Raw genomic sequence first — 22,585 nt, 5'->3', positions numbered from 1 at the left:
TTGTTTTCATTTTTGACAAGGAATTGAAAAGTATTTATCAAGTGCAATCTTTACTATCTTACGACAAAGAATTGTTTGTACTTTATTACAAAAAAATATTTAAAAAAAAATAAAAATTTTTTTTTTTCAATTAGGTGAGATTATCCAATTAATTAAAATTGTTTACTTTAGCAAATAATATTTATAAGTCCGGGCAATGAAATAACTTTTGAAATATTAAGAAGTATGATCAAAAGCATTTTTTATTTACAAAAAACTGACTTTTCTTTTAGATTAGTTATTTGCAGTATTTCTTATAATTAACATAGATAGTGCTGGTTGAGTGACAACAACTACAATTTACAACTTACATACTCACAGCAATTATAAAAATAGCATTTTATTCGCTGAAAAGAGTTATTTCATCTAAAAAAATCTTTGAAGAACAGCCTCAGGTAAATGGAAATAATAAAAAAAAAAAATATTTAACGAATGTGAGAAAGTAGATAGGATGAAACAATAACATTTATTTATAAGCAATTTTTTGATGAAAATGTATTTACAGATTATTAGGAGACAAAAAATAAATAATGTTCTTCGATCAGGATGACATAATGGTCTTCCAGATTCTTTATTATAAGAAGTTTCCTAAAATGAATAATAAAAAAAAAATTATATCATATGACAATGATATAGATAATTAAATTATCTTCAAACAATGCTGACTTAAAGCTGAATTATTTAAAGCAAAATAACAATTTTAATCTGAATGGTAGGTGGTTTATGGTCTACGGCGAGTTCTAAATATATCAGAATGATTGAAAACAATTAACCTAGTATACAGTGCCCCCTCCCTCCCAAAAAAGAAATATTCAATAACTTTTGATCTAATATGATCAGATATTTATGTGCTAGGACTCAATGGTTCGAGGGGATTACCTCAAATAAGTTAAATAGTGCAAATGATATTTTCAGTAACTAAATCAGGCAACAAAAAAAATTCTTTGATTAAACATTGTTTCTCTTTTTTTCGAGGCATTTGGATTTCTGACCCTCAAAGTATAGGGCTGTTACACTATCTTGGAAATATGGTAGCAATTGTTTGGTAATATAGAGCGGTTCTAAGTTTGGACCCCATATCGTTATTTTACTTTTTGTGTATTTCACCATATCTCAAGAATTTTTTAAGCGAACCGAAAAACTTTTGCACACAATTATAAAATTTGTTTATCTAAAAATCATTTCACACAAAAAATAATTTTCAATTATTATTTATTTTTTATTATTTTATTTAATAATATTCGAAAAAATTAGAAATGTAAGGTATATAAATTTTAAATGAATGCAATTTTATTAAGCAAAATACAAATTTTCAACAAAATCGGTTCCTGATAAATCAAACTTTAAAAAAGCTGTTTGTAGAAATCGAATTTTAAACAAACAACTTAATTTTTGATTTTGATTTTAAAATTTGTTTTCTCAGAAACTATTCTATCAAATTTCCTATTTTGCTTTATAAAATTACATTCTTTACAATTTTCTAAAAATTTTAATAATTTTTTTGACAATTATTAAATGCGACAAAAAATAATTATTTAAAAATTTTAAAAAATGAAATTATCTTTGTGTAAACGAATTTTATAATTATGTGTCAAAATTTTTAGATTTGTTTAAAAAATTCTTGAAATATGACGAAATACGCAAAAAGTAAAACTAACATTAAAGGGATCAAAACTTAACCAAAACTAGACCAAACGATTGCGGCCACGTATTTTGAGGCTCAGAAATCTAAATCCGTCGTAAAAAAGTATGTTTATTCAGAAAAGAGAGAGAGAGTACGTTTTTGAGTTTGAATTTGTATTTTAAAATATCGTCTTAACTTTCCTTTTTTTAGCGTTTTTATTATGATAGCAATTTTTAATGAGCGTTTCTAACGAACGTTATTCTGTTGTGGTCATTTTTTTTTCTAAAAATGCGGCAATGTGAAAAAGTTAAATTATGATTTTTAAAAGTTAAATTGAGTTAGTTTTTGAGTTTAGTTTTATCTAGTTTTTTCTTTTTCAAAAAAAAAAAACTATAAATAGACGATTTTATTAAGTACACAATAGAATTCAACAATATTTTTATTTAACGATTTTCAATTAGCAATTTAATTTAGCATTTTAATTCTGTGAGTTTTATGAATTGTATAAAGCTTGCAGTTGCAAGATTTAAAATATGCTTTTCATTCAATAATGTTAATGTATTCATTTATTCCAAATCCAGGACCCCAGTAGGAAAATGGGAACCTTTCAAACGAAAAAGTCTATTAGGAGAAACTTTAATCTCCCTCCAGGATTCGAACTAATTCCATTTCGATCGTTGATTTAGGAAATGTAATAAATTACATTTCCCATCAATAATTCGATATGTATTCCCATTAACTCAAATAAAAGAACTGAGATTGGACTAGCGTATTACCAATTAATAAGTTAAGGAAATAAAAGGTGATAATCTGTTTTGGATTTCGGTATCGAAAAATCAATAATAATGAGAAATGATAATGAAAGTTCAATAATTAAAGCGTTTTATACGAGATAAAATTTCTTTTGGGAGAGGTGGTGGGGCTTCTAAAAATGATATCATTTACTTATGCGTAAACATAGCTTTGTTTAGTCTTTATTCAAGGGCAAAATTCTAGTTTATAGAATGAAATAATTTTTTTTTACATGCATTTTAAGTCAACTAAAAAGGAAAAAATAAATTTAGTTTTGTCAGATGCCTGGAAAAAAGGGTGGACACAATACTTAATGAATGTCAAAGTAATTTTCCGTTTTGATGAAGTTGAATCTATAGAAGTATTCAAGTATTCCGCCACCTTGAAAAACATAGTTTTTAGATTTTTTTATTTTTATTTCCTTTCTTTCAGTTATGCAGGTAAGTGATCGAAATTTTAATTGCTAACTTCTTCTTTCACAGAAAAAAAATAAATAAATAAAAAAAATTTTTTTTATTTTATTTCAGTACACCAAAATGAGTTTTTTTTTCCTCTCTAACTTTCACTTAAAATTTAAGACTAAATCACTTAAATTTAAAAGTTGCAATTGATGAAAATAAGGAATCTTTATAAATAACAAAATTTCTACTAAAACACAATGTTACCATAGTTGTTAGTATAATTTAATTTGCATAATTTATACCTAACAAGTGGGATTTCGAATCATAGGAGTCCAAGTTTTTCTTTTTCCTTCTGTTTTTTCTTTACTAAATCGATATTTCTGTCTCTCCATGTACTTTTTCTTAGCTTGATTGGGCGACTTCCAACATACCTACCTAAAAGGTAACAAGATAAATGGAAACATTTTTAGATAAAATATACTATCGTAGTAGTTTAAATAGAATTTTTATATTAAAAATACACAGAACTCCGTGCATGTAAATGATTTAAAAGTCAGTTTAATTTACAGAAATTCACTTAAAATTCCAGACATATAATTGCTTTCGTTATTTTTAATCAATTTCACATTTAGAAGCTCTTTTTCTTAAAAATTCAAGTGCATACAGAGACGAACTCAATGCGGAATTAATAAAAATATGATAAAAGCTCAATCAAATCAAATTTAAACGGCGCAAGAAACTGTGTCTGACGATGCAAAAATAATAAGATTCGGCATAAAAAACATAAAAAAAGTAGAAAGATAATTAGCATTAAAGCACCTCGCTGAGAAAGAGCTTTTATCTAATTATACTTTACAAGGATTTTATGACGCATGTCAAGGTAAAGTTAAAAAAAAATATTTTTTTTTTTGTTTTCAAATTTCTTTTGAGTGTTTCCAAAACATTTTGTTTTATTTTTTTCACGAATCAAAATCCATAACAGATTTTATTCTCTTTGACAGGAAAAAAAAATCGATCATAGATATTCAAATTTCATTTTCTTTCTTTTCTAAATAAATAAATAAAAAAATAATAACTTCAGACGATTTTAATCTTTGCTAATGACTTATTAGAAGCGGATAATACAAAATAATTGTTCTAGTATGAGTATCAATAACAGATCTTTTTATTATTGCTATGTATACAAAAGTAAATTAAAAAAAAAATATATATTTTAATCATCTTAAACAGTAATTATTTCTTCTTTTTAACGTACAAACCATTCTTAATGTATTTAAAAAGATAAACAAGCTATTCGGGAAAGCATGCGTCGTATTTTTGTCCCTGAGTAGTTTTTCTCAAAATATTCAATTGTTTCCTACACAATTCGAAAAGCACACACATTTTATTTATTTTAAAGGGCATTTTGTTTGTGTTTTGAGTTTATTTTCTTTCAATAATCTTGGGGGGAAAATTGGAACACAAATGTTGAATTGATGAGCAAAAAATAAATAATAATCGAATTTTATAATTAAATAAGGCCTCAAATGTCATGTCTCAAAAAACATATATTTTTTAGAAAATAAAATAAGTATTTCTTTTCTTAACTCCACACAATAATGTTTCTTAATGACTTTCTCTAATGTGTATTTTTTGAAACCTTGTCTAAAAAAAGCACAACTAGGGGCTGTAAAGCGAGGAAAAAACAAAATCGCTTTAGAAAACAAACGTATACTATTCAGGAAGGTTTGAGTAGCAATATCAAAACATGTTTGATTACTGGGAAATTTGATAATCGTTTATCAAATTGATTCTGATATGCACAATTAGCTTTCTTTTCATGTTGAAAGTTTTTTAAATTTTTTTTATCCTATCTTAAATGTAACTACGTATCAGAGGCGGATCCAGAAATTTTTCCTGGTGAGGGTCATAGACTCATATCCCTCCCTCCCCCCACAATTAATATTTTCATAAATTTTTTTTTAAAATATTAGAAAGAAAAAAAAACGGGTTTTTAATGCTAGTCTTTTCATTTATTTTTTTTCATAATGAACAATAGAACAATACATTAATAATTCAAGTATTCAAAACCTTTAAATAATAAATGTAATGCGTTTTTTTTAGAAACTTTGGCAAATACAATCTTTGGTTAAACCTATTGAAGCGCACTTCAACATTATTAATGTTTATAATGAAATTATGACGAATTTTGTTTCAATCTTTTGGATCATGATTCTTGAAACAGTGGAGAACATAATTAGATGGGGAAAAAAAATCTCTTTTTTCGACCTACCTAGGTGTATATGCCCTCTTAAATAATTTTTAAAATATTTTATTTCCTTTGTAAACTATAAAAAAATTATTATTAATTATTATTTTTTTTCTATTTTTTTTGGCCCGCTTGATCCGCCACTGCTACGTATCATCGATGAATTTTTTTACTATAAAAATGTGATAGTAGAGGGTGCTAAAATTCAGAAAATCTGTTTCAAAAGTTGGGACCACTAATGGCTTTGAACTTAAATAATTTTTATAATAATAAACATAATTAATTTTTACAATTTCCACCATATCCTAAGAACGAAAGAGCGAATCAAAAACTTTTTGCACCCGCACATATAATCCATTATAATTAGGTTTAAGGCTGCATTGCATCGTGACCAACGACATGATTGTATTGTGCCTTTACTTTGCTTCCCATTCAAGCTGGAACACATCGACCTGAAGCAGGGTGGGTTTCAAGCACCCGATAAGGTTCGAACCCCAGTTCTTCACAATGAGCTCAGTGCCTTAAACCACTGAGCCATCGCTGCTCCAAATAAAGCCCATAACACAAAGAAAATCTCAAAAAAAAAGGTAACTTATAATTTTAAAAATCCTAAAAACAAAAATTTATTTTGAGCAAATTTTGGATTTTATCATTTAAAATTAAGTAGTTTAAGAAGTTGTTAATCAATGTATACCTTAAAATAAAAAATTTTCATGATCGGTAAGCTAAATAAGAAAAAATAATCCTTAAATTTTATAAACAATAATTAGATATTACTAGTTCTTCGTACAGGATGAACAAGAAGAAAATAATCCATAAATCAGCTCTGAACATTACTAAAATATCACGCACAAACGCCAACATAGACATACGCCAACACAATTAATAAAGCAAAAATAATTCCATTTTTTTAACATAAAATTTTGTCCTTCGTAGAGTGACTTTGCGTTATTAGATTAAGCAAAACACGTTTTTAATACTTCATCCAGGCCGGGAGAGCTTGGTTGGCAGGGTGCTGGACTCAAGTATATGTGAACGGGAGTTCGAATCCAAGCAGCCGAAGACTCATCGCGTAGTAAATGGTGACTGGTGCACGTTAAATCTGTCGAATCACAAAGTCCTCCATTTTCCCATAACAAATCAATACATCTGGGGGTACTGAATTTCAGATTGTTCTCTGGTTCAGGTCAGAATTACGATTTGTGGATAAATGAATGGATCCGTATTAACGTGTGTGACGTTAATACGGACTTGGTGGGTTTATTTGGCAGAAGTCGAATTCTAGGCCGTAGATGGCGCTACTGGAAAACAAGAGCAATCGCACCACCCCTGTCTTAATATCCGACGACAACAACAATACTTCATCCATCGAAAAAAAGATTAACTGTATTTATTTGGAATAACACTGTTGCGTGAGATCAATTTTCGACACAATTAAGTAATTTTCGATGGTACGTAACACGTATCCCTTTCGGGCGATCGTATAAAACCTTTCTCTACAGTATCTATATTAGAACTGTTTAGTATTGATACAGTTTTAACAAGCATCGATAACAAGTACACAAAAACTAGAAATTCTGTCGCTTCACTTAGAATCTAAGTCTATCTTCTAGGGCAGTGTTTCCCAAACTTCAGTGTACCCTTTCTAAATTTTTCGTAACGCTGTGTACCACTAATAAAAAAAAAATTTATTTTTTACTGTAAAAAAATTGCACAAAAGTTAAAAATCACAACTGGCTGTTGACACCACTAATTATCAACTGTTAACTTTGCAAAAAATAGCCAATAGAAAATTACGTAATCGTAAATTTTCCTGGCTAGCTTTGTTTTTAAATAAAATTTTTTGAAATTTTCGTTTGTTGCAACATATTTCGCATAAGAACGCGTACCACACTTTGGGAAACACTGATCGAAGGTCACACTTGCTAATGTCCTGCCTGACTGAAATTTTTAATAGAAAATTGCTGTTCTGGAAAGGGTTAAAACTGCATTATTTGTTACAATACCGAAACTAACTAAGCACCATTTGCTTTAATTAAAGTATGATTATTTTTCATTCTGTTTTCTCCAATAATTTTCCTCTTTAGTATATAGCTATTTTTTCAATCAGTACATATTGAGCCTTGAGGGCTCAGGGGATAGAGTGTTCGCTTTCTAATGAGGTGAACTGAGTTCGAATCCCAGCGATGGCAGGTCGATACAAATTCCGCACATGCTCGTACCGACCACAGTGCTGACGTAAAATATCCTCAGAGGTAGACGGATCATGGGTTAGAGTTCCCATGCCATCAGGCTAATCTTGGGAAGTTTTCGAGGTTTTCCTATCCATGTAATGCAAATGAGGGTTAGTTCCATCAAAAAGTCCTCCATGAAGGCACATTTCTCCGAATACTTGATCCAGGAGTTTCCTTGTTTCTTGGATTGGGTTCAAAATTACAAGGCTACAGAGTTGAACATCAGTACTCGTAAACCTTAAATTGGGTCGGCTGTTCAACGACAGTTATAAAATTAGTACATATTAACAGAAATAATATATATGTATCAGTGAGGGAACGAATATGTGGTATTCGGCCATTTTGTCGAATATTCGGCAACGTATTTTTTGGAAAAGTATATCCCAACAAAGGTTTTTGTTGAAAATTTGAATAGATTTGATAAAGAATAATCTAAAATCGTATTTCACTATACATTATTAGAAATTGCAGACATCACATATCTGTTAAGTTCTAAAACTTGTTAATTTATGTTTTGAAAGACAAATGGAAAAGCGAAATTTGAAGAATTGAAACTAGATTACTTTATGCTGAGGTCATGAGTTTTGTATTGAATTTTTTTTGAAAAATTTTATTCAGGCAATTTCGCCGTTTTTTCACCATTTTAAGTACTAAAAATGGAAAACTTTTAATTTATTTATTTATTTCAGCCATTTTTTTGTTTTATTATATTTTTAATAGCATCCATACACGTTTAAGTAGCACTTATTACTAAATCATTGCAGTCACGTTTCTTTTAGACAAATTAGTATTATTTATTCATTAATTTTGCTTTTCATTACATAACAAATTTATTTTCATTTCAAAAACCGTTGATTTTAATTATTCAGTTTTATAGAGTCGCCTTTTTAAAGCGTAATTATAAACAAAAGAAACATGCGTCTTCACATAAATTTAGGAATACTAATTTGGTTACGTAGTCTATCTGTAAACTTCACTGATGCTACCATTAAAATATTTGAAATAACAAAATCTGCGGTTTAATTCATATGAATAGCGAGTTCTAAATCAATGAAAAAATTCTATTTTTCAAACGCTTCAGGAACGATCTAACTGAAATTTTTTAATGATTTTTAGGATCGGGGGGTGAAATTGCCTCTTTCATCTGCTGTTTAAATAACAGAACTCTAACACAAAAGGTACTGGTGTTATAAGAGAGACAAAACACAAACTCTTCATTTCATTCTTATTGATTATTCTTTTAAACAAATTTAAACAAAATTAATTAAAATAAAAATAAATAATAATTTTTAATGTCTAATAAAAATTGTATGAAACTTTCAAAAGCTTTAAAAAATGAAACAAACATCATAGATTTTTTAAAATTCACTCAACTCTTCACTTTTTAATTTTTGTAACTTTACAAATTCGAAATTCATATGGAAAATAAATACAATTGTTTTGAAATAAGTGTACAATTTCTAACTTGGCAAAAAAATCCAAAACGCATTAAAATATTTTGTTGACTGAAAATGACAAAATTAAGCATAAATTAATAAAATAACAGTAGGTACCACCCACAGCATATTTTTCAGCCAATCAAAACCTTTTAGACAGAAAAAGAGAAAAGCAAGGCAGTCAGTCACATTTGAGAGAGTTTGTATCTTCATTTTCAAATGAGAGTTCACTCAATAAACTCATATAAGTTGTATTTTCCTAAAAAGCAGGTAAGATGCAGACTTTTTCGCTTTCCTTAGATTTTATTAAATTTTTTTTTAATTTACATTTTTTAAAAACACATCTTTGATTTACATATTTTCAAATTTTATAATTCATACGTAGATTTTGAAAATTAGTTTTTAGCTCGATTAATTTATCCCACAATTTATTCTTTTTCTTAAAAAAAAAAGAAAAGAAAATATTACGATTTAATTAATTTGTAATAAAATCAGATTCAATAGAAGAATCTATGTACATACAATTCTTTTAAAATGAAAGTTATAGGACAAAACGATACCATTTAGTAGTTTGAAACAAAAGTTCTGTAAATGGGAACATTTAAATTTAGCATTATCTTCGTATTTATGTATTTTCGAGATGTTAAATTTTAAATTAATGGTGACAGAATTATAGTGAAGTTCTTAATGGATATTACCACCTCCGACTACGAAGTTTGGATAAATTTTCTATCTAATTTAGATAACTTGAATCATGAATTTTAGCAACACTACACAACAAAATAACAGCAAATATTTTCTACTCTAGTCAGCTCAGACCAATTTAAAATAGTAGCATTTCCTTATATTTTTACGTTGTGGCATTTGCGCTAAATTAGAGACACAAACAGAAATATTTTATATTATTATTATATAATTAATTAAAAAGATGGGAAACTTATTTCAGTAGAAAATGAAATTTTTTAAAAAAAAAACATGAAGAAATATAAAGCATTGAAATATTTTATAGATTGAAATTATTTCTTTTGAGTAAGCAAAACAGAAAAAGAAAAATAAACACAACAGATTTTCATGCGCCTAATAACTTGAATTTTTTTAAATTATTAGTTTTAAAATCTTGGACTTGGATTAGTTTTAAAATCGACTTTCAAGAACAACCGATTTTTCGGACATCCGATCCAATTTCATCAATTTTAATTTTTAAAAAAATTACTAATTTTGATAATATTAAATCGATGTTAAACTTACGAAGTTGAAAAGAAAGTTGATCGATCCATAAACGCATCCATAAGAAAAAAAAAAGATTTATCCTGTTCCTGAATGTAGATTATTTCTTATAATCCTATTTCTTCTTTTTTCTTTTGATAGAATATTCTGGAAAGCATGAAACAAAATAGAGTATTTCCTTTACAGAATTCAAATTTTAGGTTATTTTTTTCATTTTTGGAAGTAATAATTGAAAAAAGAATAAACATATGGCAGGAATTAACTTCTTTGTATTGGTTAATTTTCGAAATTAGGTGTCATTTTGAAATCGAAAAAGGAATTTTTTGTTGCTTAAAGGTCAGGTAATTTTACGCACATTACGCAATTTCAGGTAATTAAACGCACATACTTCTTTTACATGTTTTTTTATACAGTTCCCTCATTTTTAAAAAAAATGTTTTTCTCTTCAGCTATTACACTTTTAGACAAATACGATGAAAATTGTCATTCATCTTTTGTCATAATTCCGATCATTTTTACGCATTCCAGACTACGATATGTCATGTATTACTTTAATATCGTTAATAGCGTGTAGATTTAAAAGAAAACCTTGTAAATAATTTCACCAGATTGGGTAATATTTTAAGAAACAAAAATTCAAAAACTAAATTCTAAAAAAATATCAAAATTCCATTTGATAATATTAAAATTCTATATATATGTATTAAAATATTTCTTGCATTATGGTATCAAACACGTCAAAGAGAGAAATTATAATGACAGCAAATAAAAACATTAGTTTAATGCTTTTACTTGGTGTTTTAATTAGCAACTTGGGCTCATTTGGCTTTGATAGCACCAAATTATGAAAACAACCTAATTATAAAACCACCTTAAAAAAGATGCTAGCTTCCAAGCTAAGTGGAGATTTGCTACTGTTAGCTTTTAGCCATTTTTCAAGGTACAAAATATAAAACTTAGCATATTCACTATGGTTTGATTTAAGCTGTATTTATATTATTACATTATCTACAAAAAAAGTGCAAGTTTATTTGCATACATTGGTATGCAATGAACTGCCTATAATTACAGCAAAGTTTTCATAAAAACATAAGTTTAATGTAATTCAATTTTACTTGAAGACTTGCAATTAAAGGTTGACAATTTAAAGGTTTTCAAAGGGAAAAAAGAACTTATTTTATAATGCCATTAAAATATGAAATAAGTTTAATCAAAAATTGTGAACTGAACTAAAATATAATTATAGATTGAACTAAATTCTCAAGTTAAGAGTACAATAAAATTACCCAGGTACTCGTTTCAACTAAAAAGTACAAGAACATTTTCGTATCAAACATAAGATCAAAATTTTTTAAATTTCAAACTTCAAAATTTCATGAAAATTAACAAAATTAAATTCTTTAAAATTATACTAATAATTAGACAGATTAACACATAAGTGCTTTAATTTTAAGTTGTTCTCAATTTTTAACGATTATTTTAGTTCCTATAATTTTTTCTACTTATAGTAAAGATAATATTTTTTCTTAATTATTTTCAATTTATAATGATAATATTCTACTATAATGATGAATAATAAAATATTTAAATTAAATCTAATACTAAATCTTACTATGCGTAAAAATATTGCATTTTAAATCTTAAATTATTTACCAATAAAAAAAAAAAAAATAGATTGAATTCGACAAGAAAAATCAGATTCATTATTAAAACTTTTGAAAGAAACTATTTTCATTTCACTTACATGGTGAAAAGAAATACAACTTTGCTTGAACAGATAGATAATACATAAGCAGCAATATAAGCATAATAGTTAAGATTTGAAAAATAAGCAGCAATAAAAGTTAATAATCCATTATTTACAAATGGTAAATTTTTTTAACAAGCATTGAAATAAAATAGAGGAATTTGAAAGTTACTTATAGCAGAATTACTACAAAAATTGCCTGTTTTCGGACTCATTGATTCAATTTGTACAGGAGTGAAGCAACATTCTAAATAAACAGCCATAGCTGTGAATCACATCTGAGTTATCCACATCAATAGTGAGTATAAACAAATAACAAAACTAAGTAATGATATTATAAAGTTTGATTTACATACTTGTATAATTTGAAAAACGAGAATATAAAGTTATGGATTGCTATATTTTCAGTTTCCTTTCAATTATCTTCGTCAATATTGCATGCTTTGCTTAAGTAGTGAAATAAGGTATAAATTTGCTAGTAGATTCAAAATGGTTTAATTAAATATATTTTATTTTAATTTCTTTAATTATTAGTTTCTTTGAGACATGGTGGAAAGTAACAAAAGCACAATATTATTATCAATCGGATCAGAACTCAGTTAAAAACTATTTGTGGCAAAAATAAAGCAGCTCCAGGTATCTTATGCACAGGATGAACCTGCTTTCATTTATGTACACTCTTAGAAATTTTAGAACAGATTAAACCATACTATCATTTAAATTTGTTCTAATTTTAATATGGCACAAATTTGAGCCATATTTTTGTACTTCATATATTCCACTCGAAGTACTATGGTTCAACTTGAAAGCATGGGTCAGTTTGACATACCATTTAAATCTACTGGAACCTTAATATGGCACCAACTTGAACCACAATTCTTTACTTCGTAAATTTCACTCATGGTACTATGGTTCAATTTGAAAGGACGCCTGGGTCAATTTGACATAATATCATTTAAATTTGTTGTAACATTAATATAGCACCATATTTGAACCAAACTTCTATACTTAAATTTCACTCATGGTCACATGATTCCACTTCTTGATGGACACATGATTCCAAGGAAGCATAGGTCAATTTGACATCAGATTAAAGTTGCAGCAAATTTGATTCAAGATACCAATATAACGGTTAAGTGTTGAATCTATTTTCAAGAAAGAGTAGGATTTGTTTCAATACTAGATATAAGAACAAATTATGTTTTAATTCAAAATATGTTGCTTTCATTTGAACTAATATTTATCATTTGCTTCTTTATAGACATGGTGAAAAGAACCAAAAGCATGATACTAATATTAATCTGTCAAATCATGGTTATACAAAAATCACTCGCTCTCAAATTACCTGTGTCAGAAATACAAGCTGGACATTACAGTTATAAACAAGAAATGGAGCCGAATGAATCAACTTCCCAAAACTCTAAATTCTACAAAAATGTCAATTCTAAAGAAAAGGGGAAATTGCTTTTCATAGATTTAACACAATTAGCTCACAGATCTGCATCATATCCAAGACTACAAAGAAACAAGTCACCAGAAAATCTATTGGGAATTGACATTACAGCTTTATCAAAAAATCCAGATCCAGGTCTCCCTGTTGTAAGCAATAACGGAAAATTTGGTGCAGCAAATTTTGGGGCACTAGACCCAAAATTCGACAGATTACCAAGCATTAAAACAGAGTTTGAAGTTTTATATCCAGCTGCTAGAACATATAAAAGTTCTGAAACACAAAAGTCATATCCTATGCCGCAGTTTCCATTCAACATAATTATACCTTATTATTCAGTATTAGCTGATAAATTACATAAAAACTTTAAACCAAATTCTGAAACTGAGAAAATACAAACCACAAATTTCGTACAACAGTTACTACAAAATGCATCATCCAATTCACCATTTAACAAAAAAGTTTAAGAAGTCTTTCTGTATAGATTTAAAAATTTCTAAAAATGTTTTTCTTTTCAAATGGTCAATAAAGTATCTGCCAATTAGTATTTTATTCAACTATTCAGTTATAATAAATTAATGAACTGCAATCAATACTTTGAGTTAAATTAAATTAATTTATAAATTTTGTTAAAATTGGCACTAAGTATAATATATAAACTAAATAATATACAGACTAAAATGGAGCTATAACTGCTTAAAATTTAAATTTTTAAAAAGCCCTCTATTAATCATAGAAAAAAAGATAAAAAAAAGAAAGATTGTTATCATTTCTTAAAGGAAATTATTTTAAATTAAATAAATTGAATTGGTGGCTTCGACAATAATTATTAGTAAACATGAAATTAACATAAAATTAAAATAAAACAAATTAATTGTTAAAATGTGCAAGAACAGGTCAGTCCTTAACAGAAAAGCTCACCCAGATGCACACAATGTTTCGGGCCCCGAGTCGCTATGCAACTCCTTATGACGCGCCCTATCTACCGTCTAAGTTTGTAACTGCTATGCTGAATCACCCTCTAGTTGTTGAGCAAAAGAAAATCTTTAGTTTATATTAGTATTTTCTTTTACAGTTTTATTTTATAGGAGAGTTTTATCTTCTCAAGGATGAAATGTTTTGTTATGATTTGCAAGTTTATTTATTTTATAGGAGAGTTTTATCCTCTCAAGGATGAAATGTTTTGTGATGATTTGCAAGTTTATTTATTTTGTAGGAGAGTTTTATCCTCTCAAGGATGAAATATTTTGTTATGATTTGCAAGTTTATTTTAAACAAATTTGAAATTACAACTACATAAAATCCAAATTCTAACATAGGATTAATTGATAAATAGAATTGTAGATAAAAAAAGATTTAAAAATATAAATTTTAATGAAAAAATAATTTAAAAAAAAAATTAAAGGAATCAGAACTTTTAGTAACCAACTTTTAAAACTTTAAAGTTTCACAATGTAATTTTTGAGTGGATAGTAAATAACAACTTCATTGCTTATAATGCCTTTTTACATAAGAAATGAGGGCAAAGGCCCATATTTGCTAAAGGTAAGAAAAATAAGATTTATACTCTATCTTAACTACACATACAATGTGTCAATTAAAGTATATGAAACAATGTTTACATCAATGCATAAGAGCAATGCTTTAGGATTTTGACGATAATTATTAGACTAATCATAACTCTTTAATATAACAGTTTCATCCATTATAAAACCATCAAAAACTGGTACACATAAAAAAAATTAAAAAAAATCCTGTTTCAACAAAATTGCAGCTTCCCAATAAAAATACACAAAACCAATAAATTAATATGCACATAGATAAAAAAAATACATATATTTTCAGATCTTTTTACTATTTTTCACAATTTAGTTGCAAAATTAATAGACAACAGAGAACCTGCAATGAAAACTTATTAATAAAATAAGAATCTTACCATTCATTTCTCTCATTGCTTTAATGAAATCTTGAGGATCTTTAAAGCTTACAAATCCATATCCTTTAGTTTTATTTGTTCTTTTATCTCTAATGACTTTGGCTTTACCAAATGATGGATACTTACTAAAAGCTCTAATCAAAACTTCATCAGTTACATCATTTCCAAGATCACCACAAAAAATTCTAAAATCATCTGAAAAGTTAAATTAAAAAAAAAAAACAATTATTTGTTTATAAATAAATAACGTATATTACATAATAATTTTTTATACAAGCAAAAATAAATTATTATCCAACTCTTTGAAGGTTTCATGAATATTTTAAAAGCTGACATCTTTTGGTAGACCTAAATACAAGTTATGGTAAAATAAATTGTAATTAAAGGAAAATATAACTTAAAACTTTAATTATGAATGCAATATTTTATAACCCTTTAGCTATTTCATAAATTTTGGAAAATTTACTCCAATGCATCTTTACCGTGTGAAAAATAGGTGTGCTAAGTGAAGGAGCATAGTTTAAAATACTATATTTTATGCAATGAACTCCCATAAAGTTAAAGTAAAAGATAGGTAAGTCAGAAGCATGGGTAAAAAGAGAAAGTCGGAAAAGTCTGGAAAAAAGAGAATAATCACAAATTTTCCAATCAATAATGTTTTAAACTACTAAAATGATATATTATTACATTATGATTTAATTATGGAATAACAATTTTGTTAATATTTTTGTAATTATTTATATTCATAGTATATATTTCAATTTTAGGAATAATTTTGTATCAAAAATGTGTTTTTGTCATATCATCTTGGAAAATATAGGTTTTCGCCAGGACGGTTTTTACCGGTATTTACCATGGTTTTTTCAACCTGCGGCAAAATCTTGCCAACCCTGGTTTTGACCCATTCCCAACCCCCCCTCCAATTTTTTTTTTAACTTAATAAAATCCAGACTCAAGTGAATCTTTTTAAACATAATCAAAATTTTTCCTTCCTTATATCAATAGTTATTTCTTATTTCACTTATCAATAATAATACAAAAACATAAATAACCCTACTTTCAAAACTTAGGGTAGATAAATATGTATGAAATTTTGAATTAATATAATATTGTTTTGCTTCAATATTGAAAAATCACTTCGTCTTTAAATATTTTGATGGACATGTTTTTAGCTTTAAGAAGTTCTTATAAAAGATTTTTTTCAGTAATCTTTAATCATAAATACTATGAAAAGTTGAAAGAAAATACATTTAAACTACATTTCAATTGGTGCATAACATAGTTTTAAAAGTAACTGACTAATAAACATTTAATTTAAAATGTAGGATTTATCTTAGCCTTATTGTTAAATTCATTTATTTATTTTTAATTTTTGCTCCAAGTAAAGATTTTTATTATTTTTCTTGAAAATAAGGACTAAATTCTTATTTATTAGGTATAGTAATAAACTGAATTAGACAAATAATATTTTAGAATAGCTACCCAGATAAAATAAGACCAGTATTGTGGGATTTAATCAAGCATATTCTTTGAAGAATCCCATACACTACTCAATTCTAATTCAAATTACTATTCAATATATACGCAAAGCAAGTAGTACATCTTTTTTACTAATTAAAATTTCCATAAATAGAATAATTCTGAAACTATCTTAGTTAAAAAAACACATAATAAACAATTGTTAAAATAAATAACTATTTTATTATGTTATTAACCATTATGGTCAAATATTCAAAAACAAGTAGAACTCATTTAATGCAAAAATAGTTATGAGGAGATAATAAATAATTATTAATTAAAGATTTAATTATTATGTAATATGAGTATTAGTTATTACAAATGAATTTTCACTATTGATAATTTTTGAAATAACAGAGTTCAACAGTATATTAAATTAATATATAGTTTTACCTGTCTCCCAGTCAAGAAGCGAATTGTCTTCCCATGCTTGACCTCCAGCCATACGAACAATTTTCTTTTTCTTCTCTTTCTTTTTACTAACAACAGTTTCTTCATTTGATGTAGAAGTTGGCACATTTGGCCCAACAGTAGAGTCTTCGGTTTTAGTTGGAAATGATTTATTGACTTTTTGAAAGTTAGAAACATTAGCTGAAGTACTAACTGTAGTAGTAGTAATCTGTCCATTTGTACTTGAGACAGTTGCAGATGCATTTTCTGAAAGAGTTTTAACAAAAGGGGCAGCATAAATAGCAGGAGAGGCTTCTACAACTGATGAAGATTCACTAGTTGAAGATGGCGCATCCGAAGCAGATACATCAATATCGTCACCTTGAGCTGAATTATTCGGGTTAAAATATTGTTGCTCGTTTGAATCTCCTGTCATATTCATTGGTAATGCTGAAGGAGGACAGAATCCAGGGGGCATTGGAAGGCCCATACCCATTTGATGAGGCATATGCATTGGCATAACTCCATGTGACATTGGATGCATAGGTCCATGCATGGGTGGCATTGGAGGTCCTGTTGGAACATGGCCCATAGGGGGCATATGTCCCATAGACATATGACCCATTGGTGGCATAGATGACATAGGGGGTGCTTGATGTTGTGGACCAAAAGGACCAGGGGGTGGAAAGGGACCTGGAGGTCCACTCATTGACATGTAATTTGGGCGTAAAGGAGGTTTAGGAGGTTGTCTTTGCAATTGGTGAGGAATAAATCGTACAGAAGCAGGAGATTGCGGAGATGCAGGAGGTGGACCTTGAAGAGAAGGAGGTGGAGGCGGTGGTCTTAACATAGTAGGAGTGGTGGAAGAAGGAGGAGATAGTGGTGGCGGTGGAGGCGGAGGAGCTTTAATTAAAGCTGAAACATTATAAATATTACATATCTTAATTATAGATAATAAAAAAACAAATAATGACTTTTAACAATTTAGCAATTTTTTAGGATATCACAGTAAGATATGAGAATCAATCTATAATGATTCTTATTATGACAACATCAAATTTATTTGTTGAATCTTCAGTATAAACTCAAAGAGTTCTGCTAGAAATTGTATATAACTTACATTATTATTTTCCTTAACAATAACAAATTAAGTGAATAATTTTTGTTTAAAAAATATAGCAATTTTAAGAAATACAAAGCCAAAATAATTCTTAAGAAAATATATGATTCAAACAACAAAAAATTGTTAGAATTTAATAATGAATAAAAATTATTAAACAAACATTTAAAATGTATTTGAAAATTACTGATGCAAAAACAAATCTATTGGATTCATTGGGAATTGAAATTAAATCTCTCTTAATATTTACTTACTTTGGTTGTCATCTGAAATTAAATAGATCACAATATTTTTTTTTAGGTAATTCAGTTTGTTAAACAGGACATAGGAGAGAACCATATTTTTAATACATAAATACATAGTAGTAGAATTTTAAATAAATAAGTTATAAAATTATTATTTTTTAAAGAGTAATGCCATTTCTTTACCTCTTAAAATTAATAAGCTTCTAAAAACATGAAACATTATAGAGCTGGACCAGACTTAACTCCAACTAAGTAAGAAATTATTTTGATTTAAATTTATTAGACCTTATCAAGCATCTTTAATTGGTTTCAGTAGCATTTTTTTAAATGTTTTATAATTATTACATCGATTATTTACACTCAGCCTACTTCGTAGTTAAAATTTATAGCATTATGTTGAAGCCTGAGAAATTCTGCGAACAAAAAAATTCTAATTTTTTATTCTGCTAATGACAAATGTTGCTTTATTAAATTCAAAATTTTCAGTTGACAATTGCAAGTTTAGTTGACAATTCAGTTGATTTTTTTTTCTTTCTCTAACTCTTTATTCACTAAAATGAAAATTTTTAGTAACCATTCAGAGGAATAACAATATGTCAGGATGCAAGAGATATCTGGTTAACATACTACTTTCGACATATATAGCTGCAATTTTGCATAGTTGGCAGTAGCCAACTGGTTTAATTAATCAGCAGTAAACCCGGCTAAAAATTATAAACTGAAAAAACACTTTCTTTACAAGTAACAAAAAGGGCAATATTAAAGAAGTAAAAAGCAATTGCTTTATTTTTAAGGTTTTTCAGAAAATGTTTTTTTCACATGCAGAAAATCAAACAAACAAACAAATTTTGATGTCCACTTTCCTCAATTGAGACTAGACAGATTTTGATAGTGCTTTCGATTGAAATTTAAAGTTCTTCATCTGTGTTGAAAATTTTTCTTTTTTTTAAAATTATTATCTAATTATATACCTACATCAATAGAAGGATATAAAATAAAATTTACCTTCCTCTTTATCTGCAACAAAATTAAAGTAGAACAAACATTTGCAATTTGATAATGGCTAACCAATATGTATAGTAAATAAATGCATTCCCTATCTGTATTAGGCATAATTTACATCTCTCTCATGTAATTGTAAATGTATTTTTAAAAATAATTTTAATTTTGAAAAATTTCATTCATAATTTTTTAGAGTTAAATAATAAGAATTGAAATAAAATTTACCATGCTTTTTATCTGCAACAAAATTAATATGCATGTTAATTTATATAGAGTTATTAGCAAAATCTCAACTTTTAACCAACTTGCTTTGCTTAATTTTTCAGACTTGGAGATTGAATAAATGTAACTACAATTTTGGGAAAGACCTTAATTCAGAAATATAATGATAAGGGTTGATGATTGTGAATGCAATTCAATTATTTAAGAAAAATAAAGTACTAGATATTTTTTGTCTATATTATAGCAGAGAAATTTGAAATTAAATTCATTTTGGTTTTCCTTAGTAGCAAAATTAAAATACTAGCAAATTTTTTTGTCAAACATAGACTTTAAGTTTTGAATTTTCAGAACTTTATTTGTTCAAAATTTTTTTTTCAAAGTTTCAACAAGCATCTTTTAAGCATTATTATACTTAATAATAATAAACATATTCTATAGCTTTTGATCTAACATTATTAACTTGCCAAATCATATTTTATATTGCATATTTCAAAAATATTTAACATAAAATAATTGAAGAAATATATAAAAAATTTTTAAGAGCTGAATTTGCTACTCATGAAAAAAATAATAAATCTGTTATTATACATCATAATGATAAATGTGTTTATTATACATAATAATGATTAACTCGTTCTATTACTAACTTTATCTACTCGTTCTATGATCTAGCATTATCTACTAGCCAAATCATATTTTATATTGCATATTTAAAAGATCTTTAAAGTAGTATAAAAAACTTAAAGAAGTAGATTTAAAATTTTTAAACAAATTTGTTACTCATTAAGAAAAACCAAATTTTTATGAAGAATAAAACTTACCTTCATCTTGTTCTGAAATTATAAAACAGATGACTTTCCAAAAGTTTCGAAAGAGTCTATGACAAAATATTAATTTTTTCTTAAGAAATAACTTAACTTACAAATCATAAATACTAAAAACTATTGTTTTTATATTTTTAAATCTTAACTGTATTTATAGTAGATCACCTTTTTCGGATAAAAATTGTTCAAAATAACTTTCAAAAATTAATTTTTGCCTTTTACTGTAATTTCTTAGATTATACGCATATTTATATGAAAAAAAAAATTGCCATGGCACTGAATTTTTAGATAGTTACATGTCATGCTGGTATTTTTAAACTTAAATTATTCTAGATCAATGCTCTCTAAAATTTTTATCCCCGCAGTAATATATTTGATAATATTTATATGTGATAATTTTAGGGGGGGGGGCAGACATTGATTGTTTATATTTTAGATGGGTTTTATTTAATAATTTTATTTTAATTGTATTTAAACATGCCTTCAAAACAAAATACAATTACATAGGTCTAATAGTACGGCTTGTGGAGTTGTAGCTTTAAGTGACAGATCTCAATTTCTCTTAGGTTAAGTTTTATCTCAGGTCCCAGTTAATCTCTTAAGTTTCATCTCTCGTCCATAGAAAGTCGCAGAGACCCGCAAGAAACACACAATAGTAAATAAAATGGAAATAATTTAATGTTCCTAGAGCAGCTTGGTACTACCAGTTTGAGGACTATCGTTCTAGATGATTAAAAAATAAATTATAGATGTTTATGAAACTAAAATGTTCATAAAGTAGGATTCACATACCATCAGGAATTAGAACTGATACTGAAGGAGGAGCCGGAGGGGGAGACAACGGTTTGCTGTTTTTTGAAGATGGAGCAGTTGAAGAGGCTTTAGTTTCGCCAGGTCCAGCAATCTCAAGCTCAAATCTAAAGATTTAAAAAAAAAAAAAAGCGAATGAAATTTGTGGTAATACATAGTAATTAGAAATTTAAAAGCTTTTTTTCGCATATTTCAACACAAATAGAAATCAGCACAAAACCAAGGCTTTGATGAATGGAATGTGCAATAAATAGAGCTTCCTGAAATTGAGTTTTTTGTAAATAGAACCCTTTGAAACAGGATATTCTGTTTATAGAATCTTTTAAAATAATAATACTAAATATAAAGTTTTATATTAGTTGAAATGAATATGTACACATTAAATTTTCTCAGAATATTTTTGAAACATAAAATACCAAAGTAATTATGCAAGCAAGAGAAGAACTGTTTCACATTCAAACTAAATGACAATTTAGTTTCGGCCAACAGTACTTAATGGTTCAAGTTTTTAAAAATTTTTTGTTAGTAGTCAGGTTACTTAGATTAATTTTAAAATGATACAATAATAGTTTTAAATGGGCATAGTAAAGAATTTACTCCTTAAAGTCGATTTCTTAACATATTTTGCTCTTTAAAAAGACATTAACAAATTTTTTTTTTTGAAACTGAACTGAAAGATCATAATTTCTGTTACCGCTATCATCATACAAACTTTTAATCAATTGTTGACGAGCATTGCTCGTTGTTTGTACATTTTGAATCAGTTGAAAATAAATAATTTCAATATTAACTTATAATTTTTCGTATAACATCATTCTTAAAGGGAAAAAAAATAACTGACCAAAAAAACTAGTTAAAATAGCAGTAGTAACTTAAAGACAACATGAGAATAAAGCATAATTTACTAAGTTTTCAACAACAATAAACAATCGTAAGTAGTATAAGTTAAAGAATTTGATACGAAATATTAATGTGGGCAAAACTTAAAACATTTAAACTGATATCTAGAAATATATTCCAAATGAATAAACATTTATTACCGATTCATCTCTTCTTCCATCTCTTTACGTCGTTCTTCTGACATAAGAGACATTTTGGAAACTTATTTAATATAGCCGAACCGTAAAAACACTAATAATAAATTCGAAGAAAATTTAAATGTAATATAACTAGAATAAAATGCATAAAATTCTCTTTGATTGCTAATAGTTCATCAACCAACGAGCCAGTCAAAATAAACAAACAAGTAGAATAGAAAGTTGCGGTTGCAGTTAGTTTTTCAGGAAAGCTAATAGATAATTTCAGTAAATCGAAAATTAA

The 22,585-nt window shown here is 27.1% G+C and overlaps 1 protein-coding gene across 1 annotated transcript; it reads right to left on the bottom strand.

The window, feature by feature from the left end:
• Positions 1-486: 486 nt before the first annotated feature.
• LOC107446996 (RNA-binding protein 42) lies at positions 487-22,575 on the bottom strand. Its single transcript, XM_016061829.3, has 6 exons — positions 22,306-22,575; positions 21,248-21,372; positions 17,046-17,957; positions 15,135-15,329; positions 3,159-3,291; positions 487-627 (listed from the first exon to the last, which is right to left on the bottom strand). The coding sequence occupies exons 1-5, from the start codon at positions 22,356-22,358 to the stop codon at positions 3,179-3,181; spliced, it is 1,398 nt and encodes a 465-aa protein (XP_015917315.1). The 5' UTR covers positions 22,359-22,575; the 3' UTR covers positions 487-627; positions 3,159-3,178.
• Between the last annotated feature and the right edge of the window lie 10 nt (positions 22,576-22,585).

Source organism: Parasteatoda tepidariorum, chromosome 3 (genome assembly GCF_043381705.1).
Source record: "Parasteatoda tepidariorum isolate YZ-2023 chromosome 3, CAS_Ptep_4.0, whole genome shotgun sequence".
NCBI lineage: Eukaryota > Metazoa > Arthropoda > Arachnida > Araneae > Theridiidae > Parasteatoda > Parasteatoda tepidariorum.
The sequence above is the reverse complement of the archived record's forward strand: the minus strand, read 5'-3'. Positions and strand labels throughout refer to the sequence as shown.